General features: G+C 46.4%; 1 protein-coding gene across 1 annotated transcript; it reads right to left on the bottom strand.

Annotated features, from left to right (window-relative positions):
• Positions 1 to 1548: 1548 nt before the first annotated feature.
• On the bottom strand, positions 1549 to 22778 carry LOC110923394. Its single transcript, XM_035986834.1, has 4 exons — positions 22276 to 22778; positions 21846 to 22200; positions 20801 to 20888; positions 1549 to 2887 (listed from the first exon to the last, which is right to left on the bottom strand). Exon 4 carries the CDS (start codon positions 2885 to 2887, stop codon positions 1745 to 1747), a length of 1143 nt encoding a protein of 380 aa, XP_035842727.1. The 5' UTR covers positions 20801 to 20888; positions 21846 to 22200; positions 22276 to 22778; the 3' UTR covers positions 1549 to 1744.
• Between the last annotated feature and the right edge of the window lie 1165 nt (positions 22779 to 23943).

The following is a 23943-nucleotide window of genomic DNA, read 5'->3' on the forward strand; positions in this document are numbered from 1 at the left end:
GTTTACAATCGAGTGGCTCGATCGATCGAACAGAACCCTGTCAATACTACACCTCATGAGTTTGTGGGCCCAGATGCTAGTCGATCGATTAGCCTAGTCGATCGGCTGGCGTAGTCGTTCGGTTGGGCTGTTCGTTCGAATAGCCTAACCGTTCGGCCAGCTTCTGACCTGGTTAGTCCGTCACCTAGCACTTGGTTATTTCCCGTTATTTTATTGATATTTTAGAGATAGTTGGACCACAAGTTGAAACATAAAAACCTCAGCCTTTACTTTACTCACTGAGTCGGCTGGAATCACCCAAGCTCGGTCAGGGAGCGTTCAAGGACCTAAGTTTAACGTTTAACTCGTAATCGGTAATCTCGTGGTGAAGTCCGAATCTTGAACCATGTGTTTGTTTAGAATGATTTATAGGTCGGTTCAAGCTTCGTTTTCGCCGGTTTGAGTGTAAAAGAGTTGAAAGATAGATGGAAACCCGTCTTTCAATCCTTTTCCACCGTGAAATGTTAAGATCTTTGGTAGATTTTAGGTTGTTCATGTGGAAATCGGTTAGATCTAAGTTATTCATGGTGGAATGATGCCAAACTTAGTGTTCTTGAAGAACACCATGATGACATCACCCAAGAACACCTAGATCTTGGTGATTTCACGGTTGGAATTCAGATTTTGAAAGATAGAAAGATGGAGAATCGATTAAGGATCAAAAACGTACAAAGATTGGAGTAAAATACTTACAGGTTTGAGAGAAATCTGAGAAATGGCGAGAATAGAAGGCTGGTCGGTCAGAGCTTTTCCAAAAGTGGAAAGCTTGACAAGGACAGCCCTATTTATAGGCTTCCAAAAGTGGAAAGGGTTGGCTGATCGAACAGCATCCCTGATCGAGCGGCTGCCCGATCGAACAGCCTGTTCGATCGGCTAGCCTGTTCGATCAGGTTGCCCTGTTCGATCGGCTTGCCTGGTTTTGAGTGTTTCGCGACGATTTTTGATATTTCGATTTCGATAGATTGAGGAGTAGAGTAGGATAGAGTTTCTATTCAAATTACTTTCAGTCCCAACTACTATATCTAACATACAAGCATCCTTACAACCTCTTTTCAAAGTCGGTTTCGATTGAGTTTGATTATCCTTCGATTCTTGATTGATTTTGATTGATTCACCACACACTTTAACATAAAGTAAGCATGCACAAGTAACACGTAAGGCACACACACACGTATAAAAGCATTAAAATTATCCACACTTGAGTTCGATGATTGATTTGATTAGCTTGATTATTGATTGACTAGCTTTATTGCATTGTTACTTCCTATCATTCACAGTCGGTCGTTGATTCACAGTTCGATTATCGGCCGATTAGTTTGATTATACAACACTTACTCCAAATAATATGAAAATCAAAATGAAACTAAAATGAAATTAATCTTTATTGATCTTTAATTCCAATAACAGTCAACTCTTGACTTTGACTTTTGGGAAAACACGGGGTGTTACATAAGGTTTAGCACTCCAACCCTTGGTTTGTACCTGTTTCATCACTCAATACCACACCAAGCAACATAAACATCCTACATTACCATAGTTAATTGTCTCCAAGCATAAAGTAACAGAAAAATAAAACGGAAATAAAAAGTAGTCAAGGAAAGTAAATTGTTCAACATTTGGCACGCAGGCCATAAATTGTTCGATAGAAAAGGGTACTTAAACCTGTGGGCTCATCATCAACCCGCTCCTTGTTCCTTCAAACCTCCTACTCCATGTCTTCATCGCTATCATCACCTCCACCCCCATGTCCCGCCATATACTCCCGGATGCTACCGATATCATCTAGTATATCGTTGATGTTGCGCTCAATAGCTCCGACCCGGTGGTATGTGTTTTTGGCGAGATTGTAGGTGTTCCTGGTACACATAAGGTTTTCCTGCAAAAGATCATGTAAGCTTTGAAAGTTAGGAAAACCGCCTCCTTGTGAGGAGGATTGACCCGGATCGCCATGGGGTTGGTACTGGTATTGAGGAGGTGGTGCATGAAGAACTAGGGCCTCCTGTGGGTTCCATGCATAGCCTTGTGCTCTTTGGAAACTCACCGTTCCGTCTTCCGCCTCATAAAGTAAGTTCATGGCTCGGCAAATGTGGTAGTCAACTCGTCCCGACCATGGACTTCTTTCAAAGGACCTTGGAATGTTCGTGAAATGCTTGAAAAGACGGTACACCCATCCCCCAAAGAAGATAGGTGTTGGAGCGCGAGCAAGGCGATTGAGATGCATGTTTCGTAACAGGAGATATGGAACATCGAGAGGCTTCCGGTTGTGGATGCAGTGAAGGACAACCAAATCTTTCAACCCTACAACGCCACTACTGTTGTGACGCTGGTTTAGCGAGTAGGTGAGGAGCCTGTGAATGTAGCGGTATAGCGGGTCCCTCAGTTTGGTACTCTTGGTGCTGCTAGGGTTGTAGATTCCTTCACCGATTTGGGCCCATGCGGCTTGACGTTCATTTTCATCCAAGTCTCGTAATCCCCCGGTGTTTTCCTCATTTCCCGATTCCTCTTCACCGTACAGTCCTATTATAGCTCCAAACTGTGCCATGGAGATCGAGTACTTTGTCCCGCCACACCGAAATGCGACCCCTTCATTGTCAAACGGGTCACACCTCGAAGTGAAAGCGAAAGTACTGTAAAACTCCATGGTGCATTGATGCACCGACCGAAGCCGAGTGTTCAATGCAACTGCTAGTGGTCCTGTCACGATGTTGTTGAATCGGTCTAGCTGGTTCACCATGGTTAACAGGTCCGTACATGCTCGCCTAGGGTATTCCTCGGGTCTTGTCTTAAGTATTTCATATCTCGCCCTAGCATCGAGTTCGCTTGCATTGAACCTTGTGAACTTTGACATCTGAAAGAATACACCAAAAGTTAGTACGAAACAAAGAAATTTTTAAAGAAACTGCAAACAGTGGGCTGGACACGGCCCCGTGTTCAGCGGGCACGGCCCCGTGTCCAGGCGTCTGTAACCCAAAAACTTCATTTTTCGTCCCGGTTTCGAAAACCTGAAAATTTTTAGCCAAGTAGTTGCGGTTTCCCCCGAAAATGAAACCCTAAGTGTCGTTTTTCCCAAAACAAACCGTTTACCCTTCCAATTTCATCTTTTTCGGTTCAAAAACAAGGGTTTGAGGTTTTAGTAGGAAATCGGACGAATCTATCAACAATACATGTTTATTTACTTCCTACTACACTAATCTAAACTACTACTAACAGATTGCATCAAAAATTTGAAGTTCGATCCGGATGAACATGAAGAACCCTAGATTTTTCCCCAATTTTTGATGTTCTAACTACATGCAAGTAACTAATCTAACTACTAAAGAGGATAGAATCATACCTTGATGTTGTTAAACGTGGGAGTGACGTCGAAAATCTGCGGAAAATCGCCTGGAACCAGAGCGTTTCCGGCAAAACGGGGCGTGTGGAATGAGGTAACTGTTATGAAAAGAGGGTTTTATCCCGACAGTTGCCTCGACACGGCCCCGTCTCCAGCGGACACGGCCTCGTGCCAAGCAAAATGTTTTTTTTTGTGCTCGTGTGCATGCCCCTTTTTTCCGAAAATGGTTAGAAGACTTACCGGTTTTTGACGTACACTTGCCTGTTCGTAACATGTCGGGTATGATGTTGATTTTATTCGTTAACCGTTTGAAGCGAGATTTCCTCTTCCTCATCCTCAATGGATCCTCGGTAGAGTTTTAGCCGTTGGCCATTGACTTTAAATGGTATCCCATTTCGAGCTTTAATTTCTACTGCACCGTGAGGAAAAACATGGGTGACGGAAAAAGGTCCTGACCACCTAGATTTTAGTTTTCCAGGAAATAATCGAAGTCGTGAATTAAACAATAGAACTTGATCTCCTACCCGAAATTCATTAGACTTAATATATTTATCATGCAAATTTTTCATTCTTTCTTTATAAATTTCGGAGTTAGAATATGCATAGTTCCTTAATTCGTCTAATTCATTCATTTGACAAAATCGATTTTTACCTGCAGTTTCTAAGTCTAAGTTTACATTTTTTATTGCCCAGTAGGCTCTGTGAGCTATTTCTACTGGCAAGTGGCAACTTTTTCCATAGATGAGCTTATATGGGGTTATGCCTATAGTGGTTTTATAAGCAGTTCGAAAGGCCCATAAAGTATCGTCTAATTTGTCAGCCCAATCCTTTTTATTTAGTCCTACGGTTTTTTCAAGTATTCGTTTTAAACCTCGATTAGTCACTTCGGCTTGCCCATTTGTTTGAGGGTGATACGCTGTTAAGACCCGGTGATAGACCCCATACCTTGTTAATATTTTTTCGAGTTGATGATTGCAAAAATGAGTACCTCTATCACTTATCAAAGCTTTTGGTGTTCCGAAACGAGAAAATAATTTTTTCAGAAATTTTACCACTACTCTTCCATCATTTGTTGGAAGAGTTTCGGCCTCCGCCCATTTAGACAAATAATCGACTGCCACAAGTATATATTTGTTTCCTTTTGATGGTGGGAAAGGTCCCATGAAATCGAGTCCCCACACATCAAAGATTTCACAAACGAGAATGCCATTTTGAGGCATTTCGTTTTTGGAAGAAATATTACCTGATCTTTGGCAAGCATCACATGTCTTTACAAGGTTTTGTGCATCCTTGTAAATGGTTGGCCAATAAAATCCTGAATCAAATACCTTTCGTGCGGTACTCGCGGCACCATGATGTCCTCCGTATGGACCTTCATGACAGTGACGGAGAATTCTTCGTGCTTCATTACCATGGACACACCTTCGGATGAGCTGGTCGGCACACATTTTGAAAAGATAAGGGTCTTCCCAAAAGTAATGCTTTACATCAGCAAAGAATTTCTTTCTTTGGTGATGCGGCCATCCTTTGGTGACTATACCGCTAGCTAGATAATTAGCGTAGTCGGCATACCATGGTTCTTGTCTACTCTCCATCATCTCCAAGGACTCTGTGGGAAATTTTTTGTTGATTTGCTCGTCCCTGCTCGCTTCCAAAGCTGGGTCTTCTAGGCGTGAGAGATGATCTGCAGAAGTGTTTTCTGCTCCTCTTTTGTCCTTGATTTCGATGTCGAATTCTCGGAGGAGTAGAATCCATTTGATCAAACGGGGTTTTGCGTCTTGTTTCTTGAAGAGGTACCTGATAGCTGCATGGTCTGTATAGACTACAGTTTGAGAAAGAACAAGGTAAGAACGGAATTTATCAAAAGCAAACACCACTGCTAGTAATTCTTTTTCTATAGTTGTATAATTTTCTTGTGCATCATTAAGCGTTTTACTAGCATAATAAATTGGGTGGAAGTGCTTTTCTTTTCTTTGTCCCAAGACTGCTCCAACGGCAAAGTCACTTGCATCGCACATGATTTCGAAAGGAAATTTCCAATCGGGCGCTATCATGATAGGTGCATTGACTAGCATTTCCTTGAGGGTTAGAAATGCTTGATTGCATTCCTTGTCAAAGATGAAAGGTGCATCTTTTTCAAGTAATTTTGTTAGAGGTCTTGAAATTTTTGAAAAGTCCTTGATAAATCTTCTATAAAATCCGGCATGCCCTAAGAAACTTCTGATTGCTCTTACGGAGGATGGTGGAGGTAATCGAGAAATAGTTTCTATTTTTGCTCGATCGACTTCCATTCCTTCGCTTGAGATTTTGTGACCGAGTACTATTCCCTCTGTTACCATGAAATGGCATTTTTCCCAGTTAAGGGCGAGGTTAGTTTCCTCACATCGGGATAGCATTCGTTCAAGATTATCGAGACATTAGTCATATGAGTCTCCAAAGATAGAAAAGTCGTCCATGAAGACTTCCATTGTCTTTTCTATCATATCATGGAAAATGGCTACCATACAACGTTGGAATGTTGCAGGTGCATTACATAGACCGAATGGCATGCGTCGATATGTGAAAGTTCCGTAGGGGCACGTGAAAGTTGTTTTCTCTTGGTCTTCTGGTGCTATCGGTATTTGAAAGTAACCTGAAAAACCATCTAAGAAACAATAAAATTTATAACCGGATAGTCGTTCTAACATTTGATCAATGAAGGTGATGAAACAATGGTTAACCGGGCAGGGTTAACTCACTGGTCTCGTCAAGAAGGGTTAATCCCTTCCTCTCGAGGATCGCTGGCTGGATCACCGGTGGTTGATCTCCTGCACAAGGAAACAAGCCGTGACTCGTAACAAGGAGGATGGGGTGGGGGGTGCTCCTTGTTACCACTCTCCGGCGTGAGAATCAGTAGTTTGCTTGGGAAGCAAAGTAAGATAGTAGTAGTAGTGAGAGAGTTGTGAGAAGATACCTCAAACCTGGTTTGGGGTTGGTATTTATAGCCGAGGAGTGGAGGAGGATGATGATGGATGGACTGACGACGTGCTGCCCCTTTTCAGGTGTGTCAGGCTCGTCGGTTATGGAGGTTACGCCACGTCAGTCCATTGCTTACGTAGCTCTGACAGGTAATTGTCATTGGTGCCACTTGCACTGTGGTGTCAGTACCACTTGCTTGAGTACATAGGATGCGGTGCAAGCCGCATCGCTACGTGCGGTAACATCTGAAGTTACCGCGTCTCCTACTTGTGATCAAGGAATACGCGAGATGCGGTGCTAGCCGCATCGTCGTCTTGCCTGCATCCCTTGTCGTGACGAAAATGCCCGTATGGTGCGGTGTCAGCCGTACCACTACGTTCATCTTCTTCTATGCCTAAGGTAAGGCTTTCCTGTATTGATAGAAGTGTTCACTGGACGCGGTGCGATGCCGCGTCGCTGTGAATACTTCCGTTTTCGTACACCAGATGTGATGCTATGTCGCATCACTCTACCGTTCTCCTGTTCCATGTAAGTCCTCCTTTGCTACTAGATAGATTGGATTCAACCCTTGTGTTGATGCGTTACCGCATGGGCACAAGTGGGTTGTTAGCTAGTGGGGGTTTTGATAAGGGTAATGGTCACTCGCGGTCGATGCTGACGCGAGATCTGGGACCATACCCCTTCAAGTCCCCCCAGTCTAGTGTTGCTGCCACATACAAGGTGTATGTGGGAGGAGTACTGGACTATGGTGTTTGGAAGGTAGTTTGGAGTCTGGAGAAGATCCTAGACCATGTGTGGTCTTTTCTGTATGTAAATGAAGCTGGAGGTCCGGAAGGGTCATCTGACGCCTCTTCCGTATCGGTGAAGGAATCTCGTCTGATGCGAGATTCTCAGCCGATTTATGTCACCAGGTGGTCTGCCACCTGTTGTTGTGCCGAAGGTCTCTTGGAGACCTTGTTAGTAATGCTGCACAAATTTCGAACCAACCTCTGAGATGGTGGTTCGAAGGTATGTGGAGGTTTCCCATCCTTTAAAGGTGGGCTTTTCTTCATACCAATTGTTGAATTGGTGCATGAAGAAGAAAAGAAACTTTTGGACCAATCTTTGAGACTGGGATCAAAAAGTTGTTGATGCTTGCAAGTGCTTTGCTCAAGCTCTATGTTCAGCATCGAGTTATGAGACGACAATCCCTTTTTTGTGGGGTTTTCGTGTTTATCGTCATAGCTCTCTAGTAACCGCACGTTCTTTGCGGTTACCTCGTTGCGTCGTTGTTGGCCATGTTTGGTCGAACAATGTATATTCATACTATGGGTAAATAAACATGGTCATAGGCAAGTGTATGCCCACCATTGTTTATTCTATGCGGCCCATAATCGGGTTAACAAAGTCATAAGCAGACTTGTTACCGCTGTTCGGACGCTTGTTGTTCGACGAGAGTTTATTTAGAGCGCTGTTCTGCGTTCGTTTTGGAGCCACTTACCTTCCCGCTCCAATACCGAGTTTGCCATGCAGTAGCATTGTTCGGTGATGTGGAGTGAGCTTGGCTCTTCCGTAGCAACCACTCTGCGGAAGCTATGGTTATGTCCGTAGCTCCTCGTGAGTGTCTGTGGTTTTGTATTACCACATTTGCTCGAAGTGGGTGTGGGTCGGATGTAGCTCTTGAAGGTTCAGGAGACGGGGTTGCTGATGTGCGTTCGCGTGCATACCCTTCCTTCCTTTTGTTAAAGAAGGTGTTCATGTACCCTCTGCGGTTGTGAACCGGGCAGGAGGGATTTGAAGCTTGAAGAGAATGAAGGCAATGCAGTTCCCCTGTGTCTGAGATGCGGTTCAGTCCAACGGCCAGCGCTGGTTCTGAGCATCTGACACACCTGAACGGGCGCGTGTGTAGGAAGGCCGCATATTCCACGTGTGCTCGTGGGTAGTGCGGATAGGTATTATACCCCTTTATAGGGTAGAGATGTTTTTACCTATTTTTAGGGGTATGTTAAAAAACGACATGCGGTATGGGTTATGGTGCGGTATACCAGAGAAACCGCATGCCGCTTATAATTGGATAATGTAGTCGCTTTTTGTTGCATACGTGGCTGGACGCACGTGTGAGTTGGTGGAAGTTGGTGAGATCTTCCTGGCATGTGCTGAAATGAAAGGACGTTTGCACTGCCCGAGGCATTAAATGCACTGTAGCGAAGAGTGTAAACGTCTCTTGTGTCAGGCGCGTGGGCGGCCACGCGCGCGTGATAACCGTCAGCGGAAACGGCGCTCGACACGTGGTGTCTTATGATTCGCTCTTTTTGAACGTGATCATTTGTTTTCTCCCTCCGCATTAATTGCGATGGGTATATAAGGGGAAACCGTTCGTGGTTTCCCCTCACTTGTTCGAAAATTTCAAAAAATTTGCCGTTTGAGAGAGAAACTGTTATCTGTCTTCTCCGACTATTTTTTCTGAAATTCCGGTGAGGTTGCTGGTGTTTCCGTTCACCATCTTTTGTTTCTTGAATATTTTTGATGGCTGAACCATCGAATCCACACAATGTGGAGGGTGAAAACCCTGAACAGCCGATAGTGGCTGAGGAAGAAGACGAGGGGGCTGCCGGTGTTGGTTTACCGGCGTTAAGGTGGACCAAGAAGTCTTTTGACAATCTTATGCTTACTGTCCAAATGCCCCCTGAATATGGGGCTCAATATCCATCGGAGGGTGATACTGGTGCCGACGCTCCGGCCGGTTATGTGACCATGTGGGCCGACTTTTTTGGTGACTGTAATCTCCGGTTACCGTTGACGGTGTTTGTCGTGGATGTCTTGGAGTGGTACAAGGTCCACATTTCTCAAGTGAGTCCGTTTGGTATGATTCGGATTCGAAACTTTGAGTTCACCTTCCGTGCTCTTGGTATAGAGCCTACCGTCGGAGATTTCCGACGGTTCTATCAGATGACAGTGTCCATGGGGTTCTTTTCTTTCCGTCAACGAGACGGTACCCCCAAGCTGATGACTCCCCCCAAGGGGATGACGATGTGGAAGAAGAAATTCTTCTACATCAAAGTTGCTGCCATTGTTGCAGATATGACGTTTCGGAATGTGACCGAGACGATCATCGCGGAGACCATTGCGGTCCCTAGCTCGAAGTCAGTGGAATGGTTTCCTCAGTTGCAGACCATAGAGACCGTGAAGCTGACCAATACGCAACTATGGCTGTTGCGTATGATGTTGAGGAGGAGCAAGAACTCGAAACCCGTGGTGCGGGAGAAGAGCGGTGGTACGTACTTTTTATCTGTTTACGTTCCTTATTTTTGTGTGCGTTACTGATATTTGTGTTTGCTATCAGAAAATGCTCCTGCATGGAGGATGTTTGCCCCGGATTTCCTGGGTACGGTTGAGACCGTGGTTTGTGCGGATGGTGAAGAGGATCACAATACTATCATCCGTAGTAACTTCCGGGTGCCTACTGAGGCTGCACTGGCAGTTGAGTTGCCGTCAGGCAAAGGTATAATATCCAAGCTTTGTCACTTGTGTTGATAATGTTGGTTTATTGACGTATTGATTCCATGCAGGTGATCTTGGGGCCTTGGGGGACCCCGAAGCGAAAGGTGTGCCAAAGAGGCAAACTGTGAAGGGCGTGCGCTTTCGCCAAAAGAAGATAAAGGAGGTCACTACTGTGCCTCATCTGGTGCCGCAGGCAGCAGGTATCTCTCATTCCTCTTTTCGTCGACACAAGGATTATGTGATAGTATCTGATACCCTTGAGGGTTTGGGTATAGCCGCGGAGTCACGTTCTGGTGCTGCAAAGAAGCAGGCAGAAGAGGCGGTTGCGGGAGGGACAGCTGCGGGTCCCCCTGTGATTGGTGAGAAGAGGAGGCCAGAGCAGAAAGCTGCTGGTGGTGTTGAAACCAAACGTCGGAGACTAGTAACCAAAAGGTCTGCTCCGACGCAGAAAAAACCTGCGGTTGTCGTTGGTAAGTGTAGGCTATCTAGTCTTAACTGTTGTGTAACTAGTTTTGATAGCTATTTGACTTTTTTGCAGAGCCTCAAGATGAAGATTTTTCTATCTTCGATGCTCCGGAGTCCCCTCCGCGTGCCACGGGTGCGGGTGCAACGGAGGTGCCGTCGACACCCCCTGCCAAGGTGGTGTCGGAGTCGACTGTGCGGACAAAGGGTACCGCAGAGAATGTGGCCACCCAGATTTTTGATACCGTGGATTCATCCAACAATCTTATTAGTCCCCCTGATGGGGATAATTTGGATCTGCGGTTTTCTGATGCTGGAAAAGGAAAGTCTGATGCGGAGGCGCAGAAGACTGATACTGAGCCGCAGAGCTCTGCTGCTGGGGCGAAGGTTACCGGTGCTGGTGCCGGTGGTGCGGGTTATGATGGGCCTCCAATTCAGCCTGGGGAGTCTGAGTTGGAGTATTATTACCGCACATACTCCCAAGGTCGCAGTACTATGTATCACCGACCCCCCTGGACTGTTATGCAGGGGGATGATATTTCGAATGATCCTGCGGCCTGTAAGGATATTTTGGGTGGTCTGGGGACCCCCTTTGAAATTGAGCGCGCCCGTGCCGCAACTCGAGAGTTGCGTATAAACCAGCTCTCAACAATGTTGGTAGGGACTTCCATTGTGGCTAATGCCATTTTGGAAGATTATAAGGTGTTGGGCCGCCGCGAGGAGGAGGCCACTCGTATGCGGGCGGAAGCAGAAAAGCTGGTCCAGGCTGCCCGTGCGGGTGCGGAGCAGCTGGAGAAGGACAAAGCTGCTTTTGAGAAGCAGAAGCAGACTTCTGAGTGGGCTGCCACGGCCGAGCTGAAACAGGTGCGTACCCTTGCTAAACTCCTTGCTGATGAGCACAAGAGTTGGAACGAAAAGTTGTCCAACGAGCGCAAGAAATGGAATGAATCTTGGTCTAAGCAGAATAACGTTCTGTTTCATACTCGGCAGGAGTTGGCGAATGTCAAGGCGGCAAATGTTGCCTTGGGCAGCGAGAAAGCTGCGGCGGAGGCCATTTCTTTTAAAGCGCTGCAGGCGAAGGCCGACGCCTTGAAGGCCCTTGAAGAGGCCAAAGAAGTCGGGGCTCGTGCCTCAAAGGCCCATGAAGAGGCCGCAGAGAAGGAGAGCCGTGCTTCTAAGGCTCTTGAAGAGGCGAATGCGGAGCGCATTCGTTTAGGCAAAGTTGTTGAAAGCCTGCAGGTACGTTTCTTTAACGTTGTTGTTTTCGTCTTTATTGTTTTGAAAATATTCACCGAGTGAACTGTTTGCTGTTCTTGTAACAGGCTGAGGTTCAGGCCCGGGAGGTCGCAGTTACAGACCTTACTGCCCGCGTGTCTGCTGCGGAGAAGCGGACCGACGCTGCTTCTGAGGCCAAGGATGCCTTGGTGTCCTCTTTTAACCAACTGGAAGCTGACCGTGAGTGGTTGCGGACTCACGGCATCGCGCGTGTAAGTATCCATTGCCTTTACATTGGCTTGGATTAGTATGTTAAGACTTATGATCCTTGTATTGCAGATTGTCGAGGCTATCATGAATGCCCCTGAGACCTCATCTGGTTTGGACCTGGTTAAGGAGCGCGCGCGCGATGCTGGCTTCAAGGCTGGTTATAACCGCTGCATTGGGCATATCAATGTATTATCCGCAGGCGGTTATACTGATCAGGCATCCGGGTTCCGTGATGTGGATACCGAGGGTCGTCTGAAAGCGGCCGTAGCCTCCTTTTATGACACGCCCCTTGCCTGTGTAGGGGAGCTGGACGAGTGTTTGGAGGTTGCGGACTATGTTGACCGCTTGCGGATGCTTTACCCTGATGTGGAAGAGGAAGAACCCGCTGGTGGTGCCGGAGGAGACGCGGGTACCAGCGGTACAAAATAGGGTTCAGGTTGGCGAGTGTGCCTCCTTTTTGTATTCCTCTTGTATAGAATAGGAACTTTATGTAAATTCCGTAAGCATCATGTGGATACTTGAATTTTTTGAATATAAAGTTTCTTTGTTCAGTTTGTACAAGTGTTTTTAATTCTTACATGTCTGAACGTGTGTATGCGTAATCTTTACCCATTTATGAACGGGGTCAAGTATACTCCATACTTTTGTTGTATGGGTATGCATCAATTCTGTTATCTACCGTGTGAGGGTTTTAGAATTGCTTAAGCTTTGTAAAAACTTATATTACCGGAACTCTACCCATTTGTGAATGGGGTCGAGTGTACTCCATACCTTTGTCGTATGAGTCCGCGTCAATTCCATTGTTTGCCTTTTTGGGCTCAGGAATTGTGTTAAGTGTTTAACAAAAACTTGTGTATCCGGCCGGATAAAACATGCAAGTCTGTTTGCCTTTTGCTGGCCTATTACAATATTTGTGTGTGGTTACCACTTTGTATGGGTATCACGAATGAAGATTTTGCCAATCTGTTTTTGGGATACCGCAAAGTGGAACACGCATTTGTAATAGTAATAACAAACAATAATGTAGAAAATTGCTTATTTATTTATTTGCAAATGGCCTGCGGCCCGATAGGTTACATAGAGAAATGTAAGAACATGGCTTACATATAACAGCGTCGAAGCTGTTGTGCATTCCATGTGCGTGCGATAGGTTCGCCTTCTAGTGTTTGCAATCTGTACGCGCCTTTCCCTAAGACCTCTTTGATGAGGTAGGGTCCTTCCCACTTGGGGGCGAGTTTGCCTGGGCGCTCGGCATTAGATGCCTCATTGTCGCGTAGGACGTAGTCTCCTGGGTTGAAAGTACAAACGCGGACGCGCGCGTTGTAGTACTTTTCAAGTTTGGATTTATATTTGGCCTCGTTGATGGCAGCGTTTTCGCGCCGTTCTTCCAAGAGGTCCAAATCGATCCTGCGTTCCATGTTGTTGTCTAGTTTTTCAATAGCCAACATTCTAGGAGAGGGGAGACCGACTTCTGCGGGGATCACCGCTTCTGAACCGTAGACTAGGCTGAAGGGTGTTTCCCCATTGCTTGTTTTTGGGCTTGTGCGGTGAGCCCATAAGATACTTGGGAGTTCGTCGACCCAGCCACGCCTGGCCGTTCCCAACCGTGCCTTGATCCCTTCGACTAGGCTTTTATTGATACTCTCGACTTGGCCGTTCCCTTGCGGGTGTGCGACTGAGGAGAATATGTGCTCAATGTGTAGTTCCTCTAGCCATTTTTGAAATTCGTCGGCAGCGAAGTTGGTGCCGTTATCGGTGACAATGCACATTGGTAATCCGAAACGGCAGATGATGTGTTCCCAAATGAATTTCCTTGTTATCATAGCAGTGGTTGAGGCGAGTGGTTTTGCTTCTACCCATTTGGTGAAGTAATCAACCGCCACTATGATAAATTTAACCGCACCTGGAGCGTCAGGGAAAGGTCCCACAACGTCAATTGCCCATTTCTGAAAAGGCCATGCGGTTGTAACGGGGACTAAGTTGTTTTTTGGCCGCAAGGTTTTTGGGGCATGACGTTGACAGTCGATGCACTTGCGCAACTCTTTGACGGCGTCCAGGTGCATGCCGGGCCAGTAATACCCGGCATTCATGATTTTGGCCACTACCATGCGTGGTCCAGCGTGTATGCCACATATGCCCTCGTGTATCTCTCGAATGAGGTATGTGGCGTCCTGGGGGTTGACGCATCGTAGTAGTGGCCCGAGGTATGACTTGCGGTATAAGATACCGTCTCCCATCTGATAATGGCACGCTTTGTATTGTAGTTTGCGTGCTTCTGATTTGCTTTCGGGAGTCACACCGGATTGTAGATATGCGATAATAGGTGTCATCCATGATGTTGAACCGTATTGAATGACGTTGACTTGGCGCAGGGGTACCGAAGGATTTTGCAGGATTTCGATGCGTATCTCCTTTGCCAAGTGTTGGAAGCTGGTAGATGCAAGTTTTGATAGTGCATCTGCGGACTTGTTTTCGCTTCGATTAATATGGCGAATATTGAATGAAGCGAATTTGGATTTTAATTGCAGTACTTGCTCGAGGTAGAGGATCATGATATCCTCCTTTGCGGCATAGTCGCCGCGTACTTGGCCTGCAACTAACAAAGAGTCGACGTGGGCTTCCAGATGTTGCACGCCGATTTTGACTGCTAAACGTAGCCCCGCTAACAGAGCCTCATATTCTGCCTCGTTGTTTGTGCTTTTGAATTCGAGGCGGATTGCATATGTGAGTTCTTGGCCGTCGGGGCTGACGAGTCGCAGACCTGCACCCGCTCCTTCATCGTTGGAGGCACCATCTGTGAAGAGTGCCCACGTTTCTGAAGAGGGTGGCGGTGGTGCAGGAGTTTGTGCTTCTTCGCATTCTTGGATGCGATTCACCGGTACTTCGGCGGCGAAATCAGCTAAGATCTGGCCTTTAATTGCGGGGCGCGGTTTATAATGTATCGTGTGCGCGCCCAGCTCGATGGCCCATTTCGCTAATCGCCCAGAGATGTCGGGTTTGGAGAGGATCGGGCCGATCCTGTAATTGGTTAGCACTGTGATGACGTGGTTTACGAAGTAGCGTCGCAACCGTCTTGAAGCGTGCACTAATGCTAGCACCAATTTCTCCATTATTGAGTACCTCGTCTCTGGGTCGTTGAGCATCTTGCTGATGTAGTAGATGGGTGTTTGAACCCCCTTTCGCTCCACAATTAGTACCGCACCCACCGCGTTGTCCGCGGCGGATAGGTATAGTATGAGTGGCTCATCCTTGCGTGGTGCGGTTAAAGTTGGGAGTTGTATCAAACACTCCTTCATTTCCCGGAAGGCCTGTTCAGCCTCTGCGGTCCACTGGAATTGTTCTTTCTTTGAACAGCTCCGCAGGGTCTTGATGAACGGATAAGACTTAGCTGCGTGGTTGGCTAAGAATCTGTTTAGTGCCGCTAGCCTGCCGGCTAGCCGTTGCATATCCTTCATCGATGAAGGCGATGGCATGCGCTCGATCGCCTGGACCTTCTCCGGGTTTACCTTGAATCCATCTTTAGTCACGATGAACCCAAGGAATTTGCCTTCTTCCATTCCAAACGAGCATTTTCCTGGATTGAGCTTTATGTTAACGCTTCGCAGAGTTTGGAATGTTCTTTCGATATCTGTGAGCATGGTATCTTCTTCCATGCTCATGACGACCAGGTCGTCCATGTAGATTTCGACACTTTTGCTTATTTGGCCGCGGAAAGTGTCGTTCATCAACTTTTGGTAGGTTGAGCCCGCGTTGCGCAACCCAAACGGCATTTTTGTATAGCAGTAATTTCCGGTGGGAGTCCGGAATGCCGTTTTGTCTTCATCCTCGATTGCCATTTGTACTTGATGGTATCCTTTGTAGCAATCGAGGAAACACTTCCACCTGAATGGTGCGAGGTTGTCGACCTTTTCGTCGATTTCTGGAAGCGCGTAACAATCCTTGGGGCAGGCTTTGTTAAGGTCTTTGTAATCGACGCACATGCGCCAGCCCCCGGATGGTTTTTCTACCATGACTGGGTTGGACAACCAAGTCTGGTATTTAACTTCCCGCAGGATGCCTGCGGAGAGCAGTTCTTCGATCTGCTCTTGCATCGCCTGATTTTTAGCTGACCCAAGGTGGCGTTGGCCTTGGATCACTGGCTTGATACCTGGCATGGTATTCAAGTGATGTTGCGCAATATCACGTGGGACCCCGGTCATGTCCGCGGGTGTCCACGCGAAGATGTCTTGGTTCCTAAAGAGGAGCTGCTTCAATTGCGCTTTGGTGGTCGGGGATAAGGCGTGACCCAATGTGACCTTTTGTTCTGGGTATCTCGCGTTGAGAACCCATTTTTCTGGTTGGTCATTGGGGGTGGGCCTTGCGACCTTGGTCGGACGTACTTCGTCCGACATCATGACGTCCCTGCGGGCATAGATTATCGCGACCCCCGATTCGGTTGGGAAACCAACCGCAGAGTGGGGGACCGACGTAATCATATTGAAATCTCCTTGGGATTCTCTCCCGAGGAGTACGTCATATCTGGAGGTGTGAGGTAAAACCATGAAGTTTACCTCCTCTGTCCGTGTGCGGTTTCCGCTGGAAAGACGCACAGGAAAAGTAATCTGGCCTAGGGGAAAGACCGTTTCCCCTGCGAACCCGGTTAACGGGTAATCTACTGCTTGCAACCGATCTTTGTCCTCCTGGTCGAACTGGTTGAAGCATTGTTCGTAGATTATATCAGATGTACTGCCCGGGTCGATGAATAGACGCTCGGTGCAGTAGTGTGCCAGTTGGCCTGAAATGACGACGGCGCGCCTATCGCGCGGTCCGCCTCGGACTTTTGGAAAGACGACTTGCTCGTCCTTCCAGTCACATTCCGGCCTTCTTGCCGCTTTCCGCGGCCTACCCTTGCCTCCGTGGATCATGTGGGTGGAAGCCACATGCATGGTTCGCTTCCCGGAGGAGGTACCTTCGCCGTGAGGGGTAATGCGCTTGGTGGGTTTTTGCCCACCTGGCAAAAGATGTTGCAGTTTCCCCTCCTTTAAGGCGCGCTCAATCTCCAGTCGGAGACTGATGCAGCTGTTGGTGGTGTGGCCCGAGTCCTTGTGGTACTCACAGTAGAGTGTGAGGTCCTGATTTTTCTTGGACTTCATTGGTTGGGCCGGTCGCAAGAACTGTGGGTCCGCAAGGAGGACCTCACTTGGCGACATGGTGATCTCGGTCCAGTTGCGGTCCCGAGATTCTTTCTTGGACGCCCGATTGTCTCGGGCGGGGTTGTAGTTCTTTGGGTCGAACGTGTTGGTTTGCGGGAAGTATGGTTTGGAAATATCGCGATTTCCAACGTCCCGGTTGCGTTTATTGTTACGCTTGGACCCTTGTTGGGATGTTTCGGCTTGGGGTTTTGCCTTTGCCACATGCGGTTCGAGTGACCGCTGTGTCTGGGCGTATTTCTTGACCGCAGTCATGACATCTTCCCATTTTTTGGGCAAGCCCTCCTTGCCAGAGATGGTCATGATCATCTCTCTGTCTTTGACGGCCCGGATGAAGTGGTTTCGTGCCATCTGGTCTGCCACGTTACCTATCTCCAGGCACTCTTTATTATAACGGACGACGAATGCTTCGAGCGATTCGTCGTTCCTTCGCCAGATGTTCATGACGTCACACGAATCTCGTTCGTGGCGTCGCTGCTGGCAAAAATGTGCGAGGAACTTGGTACGCAAGTCCTCGAATGAATCCAGTGATCCCACTGGCAAAGAATCGAACCATGCCCTGGCCAGGCCCGTGAGGGTCTGGGGGAAAAAATTGCACCAAGTGGGTTCGTCCCACTGGCCGTTGATGCCCGCGCCTATGAAGACGTTCATGTGGTCGTCCGGGTCGGTCGAACCATTGTATTTCCCAACGTTGAATGGGAACTTTGTCGTGGTGACCTGGGCGTTGGCAATCCGCGTGCCGAACTTGGAATTTTCGGCCGCTGCCTTTGGCCTGTATGGTTCGTTTGCGGGGCGCTTTGCCGCCCTAAGGTATGTGTTGCGGGGGTGACTGGGAGGAACATAGTTGCGTCCTCCCGGTCTGCTACTGGTGTCATGTGAATCACCGCGGTAGCTATGGTCGTCAGGGTCGGTATGACCGTACCCTTCGGTGTATGGTTGTGGGCCCAATCGGCTCTGAATGCCGGGGCCGCGTCTGGAGGTTGATCGCCTCCTGTCCTCGCCATGGGGGCCAAGGCGGGTATGTACCGGTCCTCTGGTGTGGGACCCGTATGAGGAATCATCCTCGTTGAGGGTGTGGACCGAACAGTAAGACGATCCCCTTTCTTCACGCCGGCTTCTTGAAGCCGGGCGTGAATGGATCCTGCCGTCGTATTGTAAAATACGCTCAACAGGGGTGTGCGGTGCTGGGGGAAGCCCAGCTCGTATATTCGCTTCAGTACAAGCGCGGTTGTATGCTGCAGTCAGCGTAGCTGCCTGCTGCTCGTACCAGGCATGAATGGTCGTGCCTGGTGGGATCACAGATGGGAACTGTGATAAGTCATGTCCGAACATAAAGGAGGGGCTCCTTTGTGTGGACGTGCCAATGTGTCCGGGTTGGGAGGTCGAGGCATTGACCCCTACCGGGTTTGGGATTGGAGGATTTTGGTTATCCGCAGTATTGTTTTGGTGATCAGTCATGATCGTGAGAGAGGAAAAAGGGATGGATTAGAAAATGCTAAGAGTAGCGGTGGGCGCCAATGATGAAACAATGGTTAACCGGGCAGGGTTAACTCACTGGTCTCGTCAAGAAGGGTTAATCCCTTCCTCTCGAGGATCGCTGGCTGGATCACCGGTGGTTGATCTCCTGCACAAGGAAACAAGCCGTGACTCGTAACAAGGAGGATGGGGTGGGGGGTGCTCCTTGTTACCACTCTCCGGCGTGAGAATCAGTAGTTTGCTTGGGAAGCAAAGTAAGATAGTAGTAGTAGTGAGAGAGTTGTGAGAAGATACCTCAAACCTGGTTTGGGGTTGGTATTTATAGCCGAGGAGTGGAGGAGGATGATGATGGATGGACTGACGACGTGCTGCCCCTTTTCAGGTGTGTCAGGCTCGTCGGTTATGGAGGTTACGCCACGTCAGTCCATTGCTTACGTAGCTCTGACAGGTAATTGTCATTGGTGCCACTTGCACTGTGGTGTCAGTACCACTTGCTTGAGTACATAGGATGCGGTGCAAGCCGCATCGCTACGTGCGGTAACATCTGAAGTTACCGCGTCTCCTACTTGTGATCAAGGAATACGCGAGATGCGGTGCTAGCCGCATCGTCGTCTTGCCTGCATCCCTTGTCGTGACGAAAATGCCCGTATGGTGCGGTGTCAGCCGTACCACTACGTTCATCTTCTTCTATGCCTAAGGTAAGGCTTTCCTGTATTGATAGAAGTGTTCACTGGACGCGGTGCGATGCCGCGTCGCTGTGAATACTTCCGTTTTCGTACACCAGATGTGATGCTATGTCGCATCACTCTACCGTTCTCCTGTTCCATGTAAGTCCTCCTTTGCTACTAGATAGATTGGATTCAACCCTTGTGTTGATGCGTTACCGCATGGGCACAAGTGGGTTGTTAGCTAGTGGGGGTTTTGATAAGGGTAATGGTCACTCGCGGTCGATGCTGACGCGAGATCTGGGACCATACCCCTTCAGAAGGGTAAAGGAAAGTGGTCTTTCCTTGTTGCTTCATTTAATCGTCTACAGTCTATACAAACTCTCCATCCTGTGACGGTTCTTGTTGGTATTAATTCATTTTTCTCATTAGTTATTACCGTCATACCTCCTTTCTTTGGGACTACTTGGACGGGACTTACCCACGGACTATCGGAGATAGGGTAGATTAGTCCGGCGTCAAGTAGCTTGATGACTTCATTTTTAACCACTTCTTGTACATTGTGTCACACCCCGAAATATCAGAGCTGGCGTGACTGGACCGGTATCTTCATTGCACAGCGGAAGCAATTAAGCTAAGACTTCTAGAAAATGAACGCCCGCTAAGCACTCGAAATCCCGTGGGTTCTCCTATTCCAACCGTTCCGTATTTTGAAAATTTCCACCTGAGAAAGAACTTGCGAAAAAGTCAACATAAAGTTGAGCAAGTTCATAGTTTGTTTTGAAAAGATTTAAAATAAATCTTTTTGATAACCGGTTTTAAAGTTGTTGAGAAAATATAGTAAAATTATTTTCTTGGCATGATATATGAAAAACTGTGAGTCTAGCCCACAATAGTCTTTGTGCATTGCACGAGAGAGAGTGGGCCGAGCCCAAACGAACCTTTGTAAGCAGGATCAGCGCGTCCTCTTACTTAGGTATAATTTGAAAAACATTACCAAAGTTTGTAAATCCATGTATTTGTGAGTTTACATCAAATGAATCTTAAAAACATTTGAAAGTTCAGTTTATAAGTAGGTATGTGATGCGTCTATGAACATGTTGATCATTAATGTGTAGCTAAGACATTAATATGTGTGCCGACATAGGAAGCACTCAACCCGGTAGACGATTTAAGTGTCGATTCACTTCGACAGGGACACAAAAGCACTCTAAGTGGCCGCACAAGGACCGTGAGTGGGGCTCGCCCGTACCCGATAGATCTACCCCCTGTTCCGTGGTCCTTAAAAGGATTAATGGTGCCTAAGTTAGCGCCTATTCGCACGTGATCCAAGAGTTCATTCCATAGCTTAATCATACCCTAGTTAATATGTATTTCAAAAGAAAAAGGGGGACATAAACCCATTGGGTTGTCTCGTTGTTCTTACGCAGACCAACCCAGTCCCGTTGTAGTAACTAGGACATTCCCGTCACTAGTCATGAAAATCATGCACGTTTGCAAAAATACGTGTTTGTCATGTAAAACCGGTATGTTTAGTGTAAACCTTTCGTAAACCTTTCGAGTTCGTTGAAATTCATTTGCAACATGGTTTATAAAGATGTGTTTTCGTTCATCGAAATAGTGTTTTCTTTTGCAAAAACTTGCATGTCTTTCCACCCCCGAAAACATTTATAAAAATGTAAAACCGTAAAAAGTGGGGGTTATGAACTCACCTAGATATTCCTGTGCAAAGCTAGCTTAGTGTGATTCCGTAGTGTCATCCCACGAATGTGAACTCGCTAGCGTGCAACTAAAGCATTCCTAATAATAAAGGAATAATTATAAGTTTCTAACTAAATTGACATAGCTAAACTACGTGTCCGAGCTCTACCGAATCGTTAACTAAACGATTCTATAAAGGTGGTGTTGTGACTTAGAATAACCAATCTATGTTTATTTGATCCCGTTTATAGTCGGGATAATAAACGACTTAGTTTTTCGAAAGATGTAGGATATATATTTATATATATAAATATAAATACTTACGAAGTCGTGCTAGTAGTCGCGAATAGAAGGCGTATATGAAATAGTAATACGACTAGTCGTAGTTTTCGTAAGGTGTAAGTATATATAATATATACACTTGTTATCAACGAACTCGGTTAGTAAGTTGTTATAATTGTGCGATACGTGTCGTGTTCGGTTAGATGTTTGAAACGAATAGTCTTATAAGAGTATTCGAAGTCTCGACACTCGAAATAAATATAAATAATTATATTTATGTTATATATTTTCCGAATACTAGCCTTTTGAAATACGATTTCCGAGTCGTTGACGTTAGGAATAAATATAAGACATTATATTTATTATATAAAATATAATTTTCGACGTTCGAAATAAATATAACTAATTATATTTATTTTATAGAAGTGTTAGAGTTTCAATGTCTTTTCGTTGACTTGTAATCCTTTTTTTTTCGAAAGGTTATAAAAGCTATTTATGAGTTATAAAGTGTCGTTTATACATATAAATAAGCTTTGTATTACGGGTTTTTAACAAAAATCGGGCAGAGTTTCCTCTGTTTTTCGAAAAGCCCGGCAATAAGAGTCGTCGTATTTTGTCAAAACTCAACAATAAACCAATCACATTTATATATATCTTTCGCAAAATATAACGAACACTAAAATAAATAAACTAGAGTACGGCGGTTCAAGCTCGGTTCGCGTAGACTAAAAAAAACAACGAAATCAATAAATCTCGCTATGTTTAAGTCGTTACCGGGTCCTGAGTTGACCTCGCTTGACCTGTTTGACCGCTGTTGACCCGAAACCAATCCGTTGACTGTTGTTGACTGCCCTTGACTCCTGTTGACCAGCGTTGACCAGTCAACCTGACGTGTTGACTGGTTTGACTTTGTTAACCGAGTTGAACCAAACTTACACCGAATGTGAATCGAAACCCAATCCGAGGATATCCACCACCAATCCAGCCGACATCACTGCCGTTTTCCGGCTCCACTGTCGCTAACCCGAACAATGAGTTGACTCGGTTTGACCTAGTCAACCCGAGTTAAACCAAATCAAATCTGACTTGAACCGAAGCTAAAATTCAAACCGGAACAACCACACCCCACCTGAAACATCACATTTGACTGAGAACTGAACTGATCCAAAAGAATGAGAAGGTGCGTTTTTTTTTAGGCGCTTACCTGAGAAGTCACGAAGTGCGGCTGTCGTCAACCAGTACAGCCACCATCGTTACCAAATCGGAATGATCAGAAGCCGGAATCACATTCAGGGAACTCGATTTAGGGGGGGTGTCGAAATCCATCGCCACCTCCACCGTGAGTAGCGGCGCAGCCGTGTCATCACGACCAGCTGCCGTCGAGATCCACCACCGCCGCCGCAGCTGCCCGTCTGCCGTCGATGTCGTCATTCTCTTTCCCCCTCTGACGTCTCTCTCCCTCTCTCTTCTTTCTCTCACTCCGTCTCTTCTGATCTTGACGTCGCGTCGCCGCCGTGTACAGCGCCTCTCTTTCTCTGAGTTACAGGATGGTGTGCGTATGAGAGTGGTGTGAGAGGGGAGTCGTGGTGGTTCGCCGGAGATAACCAGTGGCCGGTCGGAGCTCTCCGGTCGCCGGTGCTCGGTCACGAGAGGGGAGCAGAGGAAAAATGTTGTAGTTGTGTGCGTGGTTTTAGGGATAGGGTGAAAATGAAGATCAGGAGGATAAGGGGAGCTCTTATACTTAGGGTTTTATGTAGTGGGTTGGGCCCAAAAGCCCATTAGCGCGTATCCTTTGTTTTCAAGCGGCCCAATCGTGTCTATGAGACCCGTTTTCGAGTCCCGGTCGTCGTAAAAGGTCGTATAACATTATTTTTGAGTCGAAACACTAAGATTACGTCAAAAACTTCGTAAAAAGGATGTCGGTAGTCAATATTAATCGCGTAAGTTGTTGGTGCGTTAAGTTGCGTAAAACGCGTCGTTCGTCGTTTCGTGTCCATTTTGCGGTCCGTTTTCAACTACGGATAATAAAATTTGAAAACGAAGCTAAATATATCACAAAACTTCGGTTTGTAGGTAATACGCGTGTCCGATGTTTCCGTTTCGTTGTCGGTGCATTCCTACAGTAGCGTTTTTCGTTCACGTTTGCGTATTATGATGTTTAGAAGCGTGATTATTTCGCAAAACGAAATCCATAAGTTTAAATTATACGTATAAACTTCGTATTTGTCGGCGTTGTCAGTAGTTTGTACGGTGTCAGTTTGTTATCGCTTAATATCCAGCAGATTTCTCAAAAATCCTCATACGCGCACTGTGACGTCCGATAAGCGTTCCTAGGCATAACAAGGGCCTAATTAAGTTAATACGTGCCTTAAACACTATTTATTATCACCTTAAACACTTGTTAATTGCGTAATTAAAAGCCCTTAATTACCGGTTGTCACACATTGGGATTCACTCTTCATTGTGGTTGAATTACTGTTTTGTAGTCATCATTCATTAAAATTTTGTGCGTGCACATGGAATGACTTATTCCTTTAATATCCACAAGCTTCCAAGCGATCGCGTTTTTGTGTTTTTTAAGAAGATTAACTAATTTCTTTTTTTCTATGTTACTTAATTTAGAAGAAATAATTACAGGTAAACTACCATCTTTGTCTAGAAAAGCATATTCCAAACCTTTAGGAAGTTCTTTGAGCTCAATGGGTGGGTCTTTAGATGACACCTTATTTTGTGGCTCATCTAGATCAAGAACCTTAAAGGTTTGTTCTATGGCGATTTCTTCTTCAACAAAGTGGTCTTCTTCTTTAGTTGTATCGGGTGGTTCAGCTTCATCTTCAATTAGGGGGTCATTATTACCAAAAGGATATTTCAT

This window comes from Helianthus annuus, chromosome 17 (genome assembly GCF_002127325.2).
Source record: "Helianthus annuus cultivar XRQ/B chromosome 17, HanXRQr2.0-SUNRISE, whole genome shotgun sequence".
Lineage (NCBI taxonomy): Eukaryota > Viridiplantae > Streptophyta > Magnoliopsida > Asterales > Asteraceae > Helianthus > Helianthus annuus.

Excerpts from the sequence above, each read along its gene's own strand:
- LOC110923394 (XM_035986834.1), bottom strand. The coding sequence starts at position 2,887 with ATGTCAAAGTTCACAAGGTTCAATGCAAGCGAACTCGATGCTAGGGCG.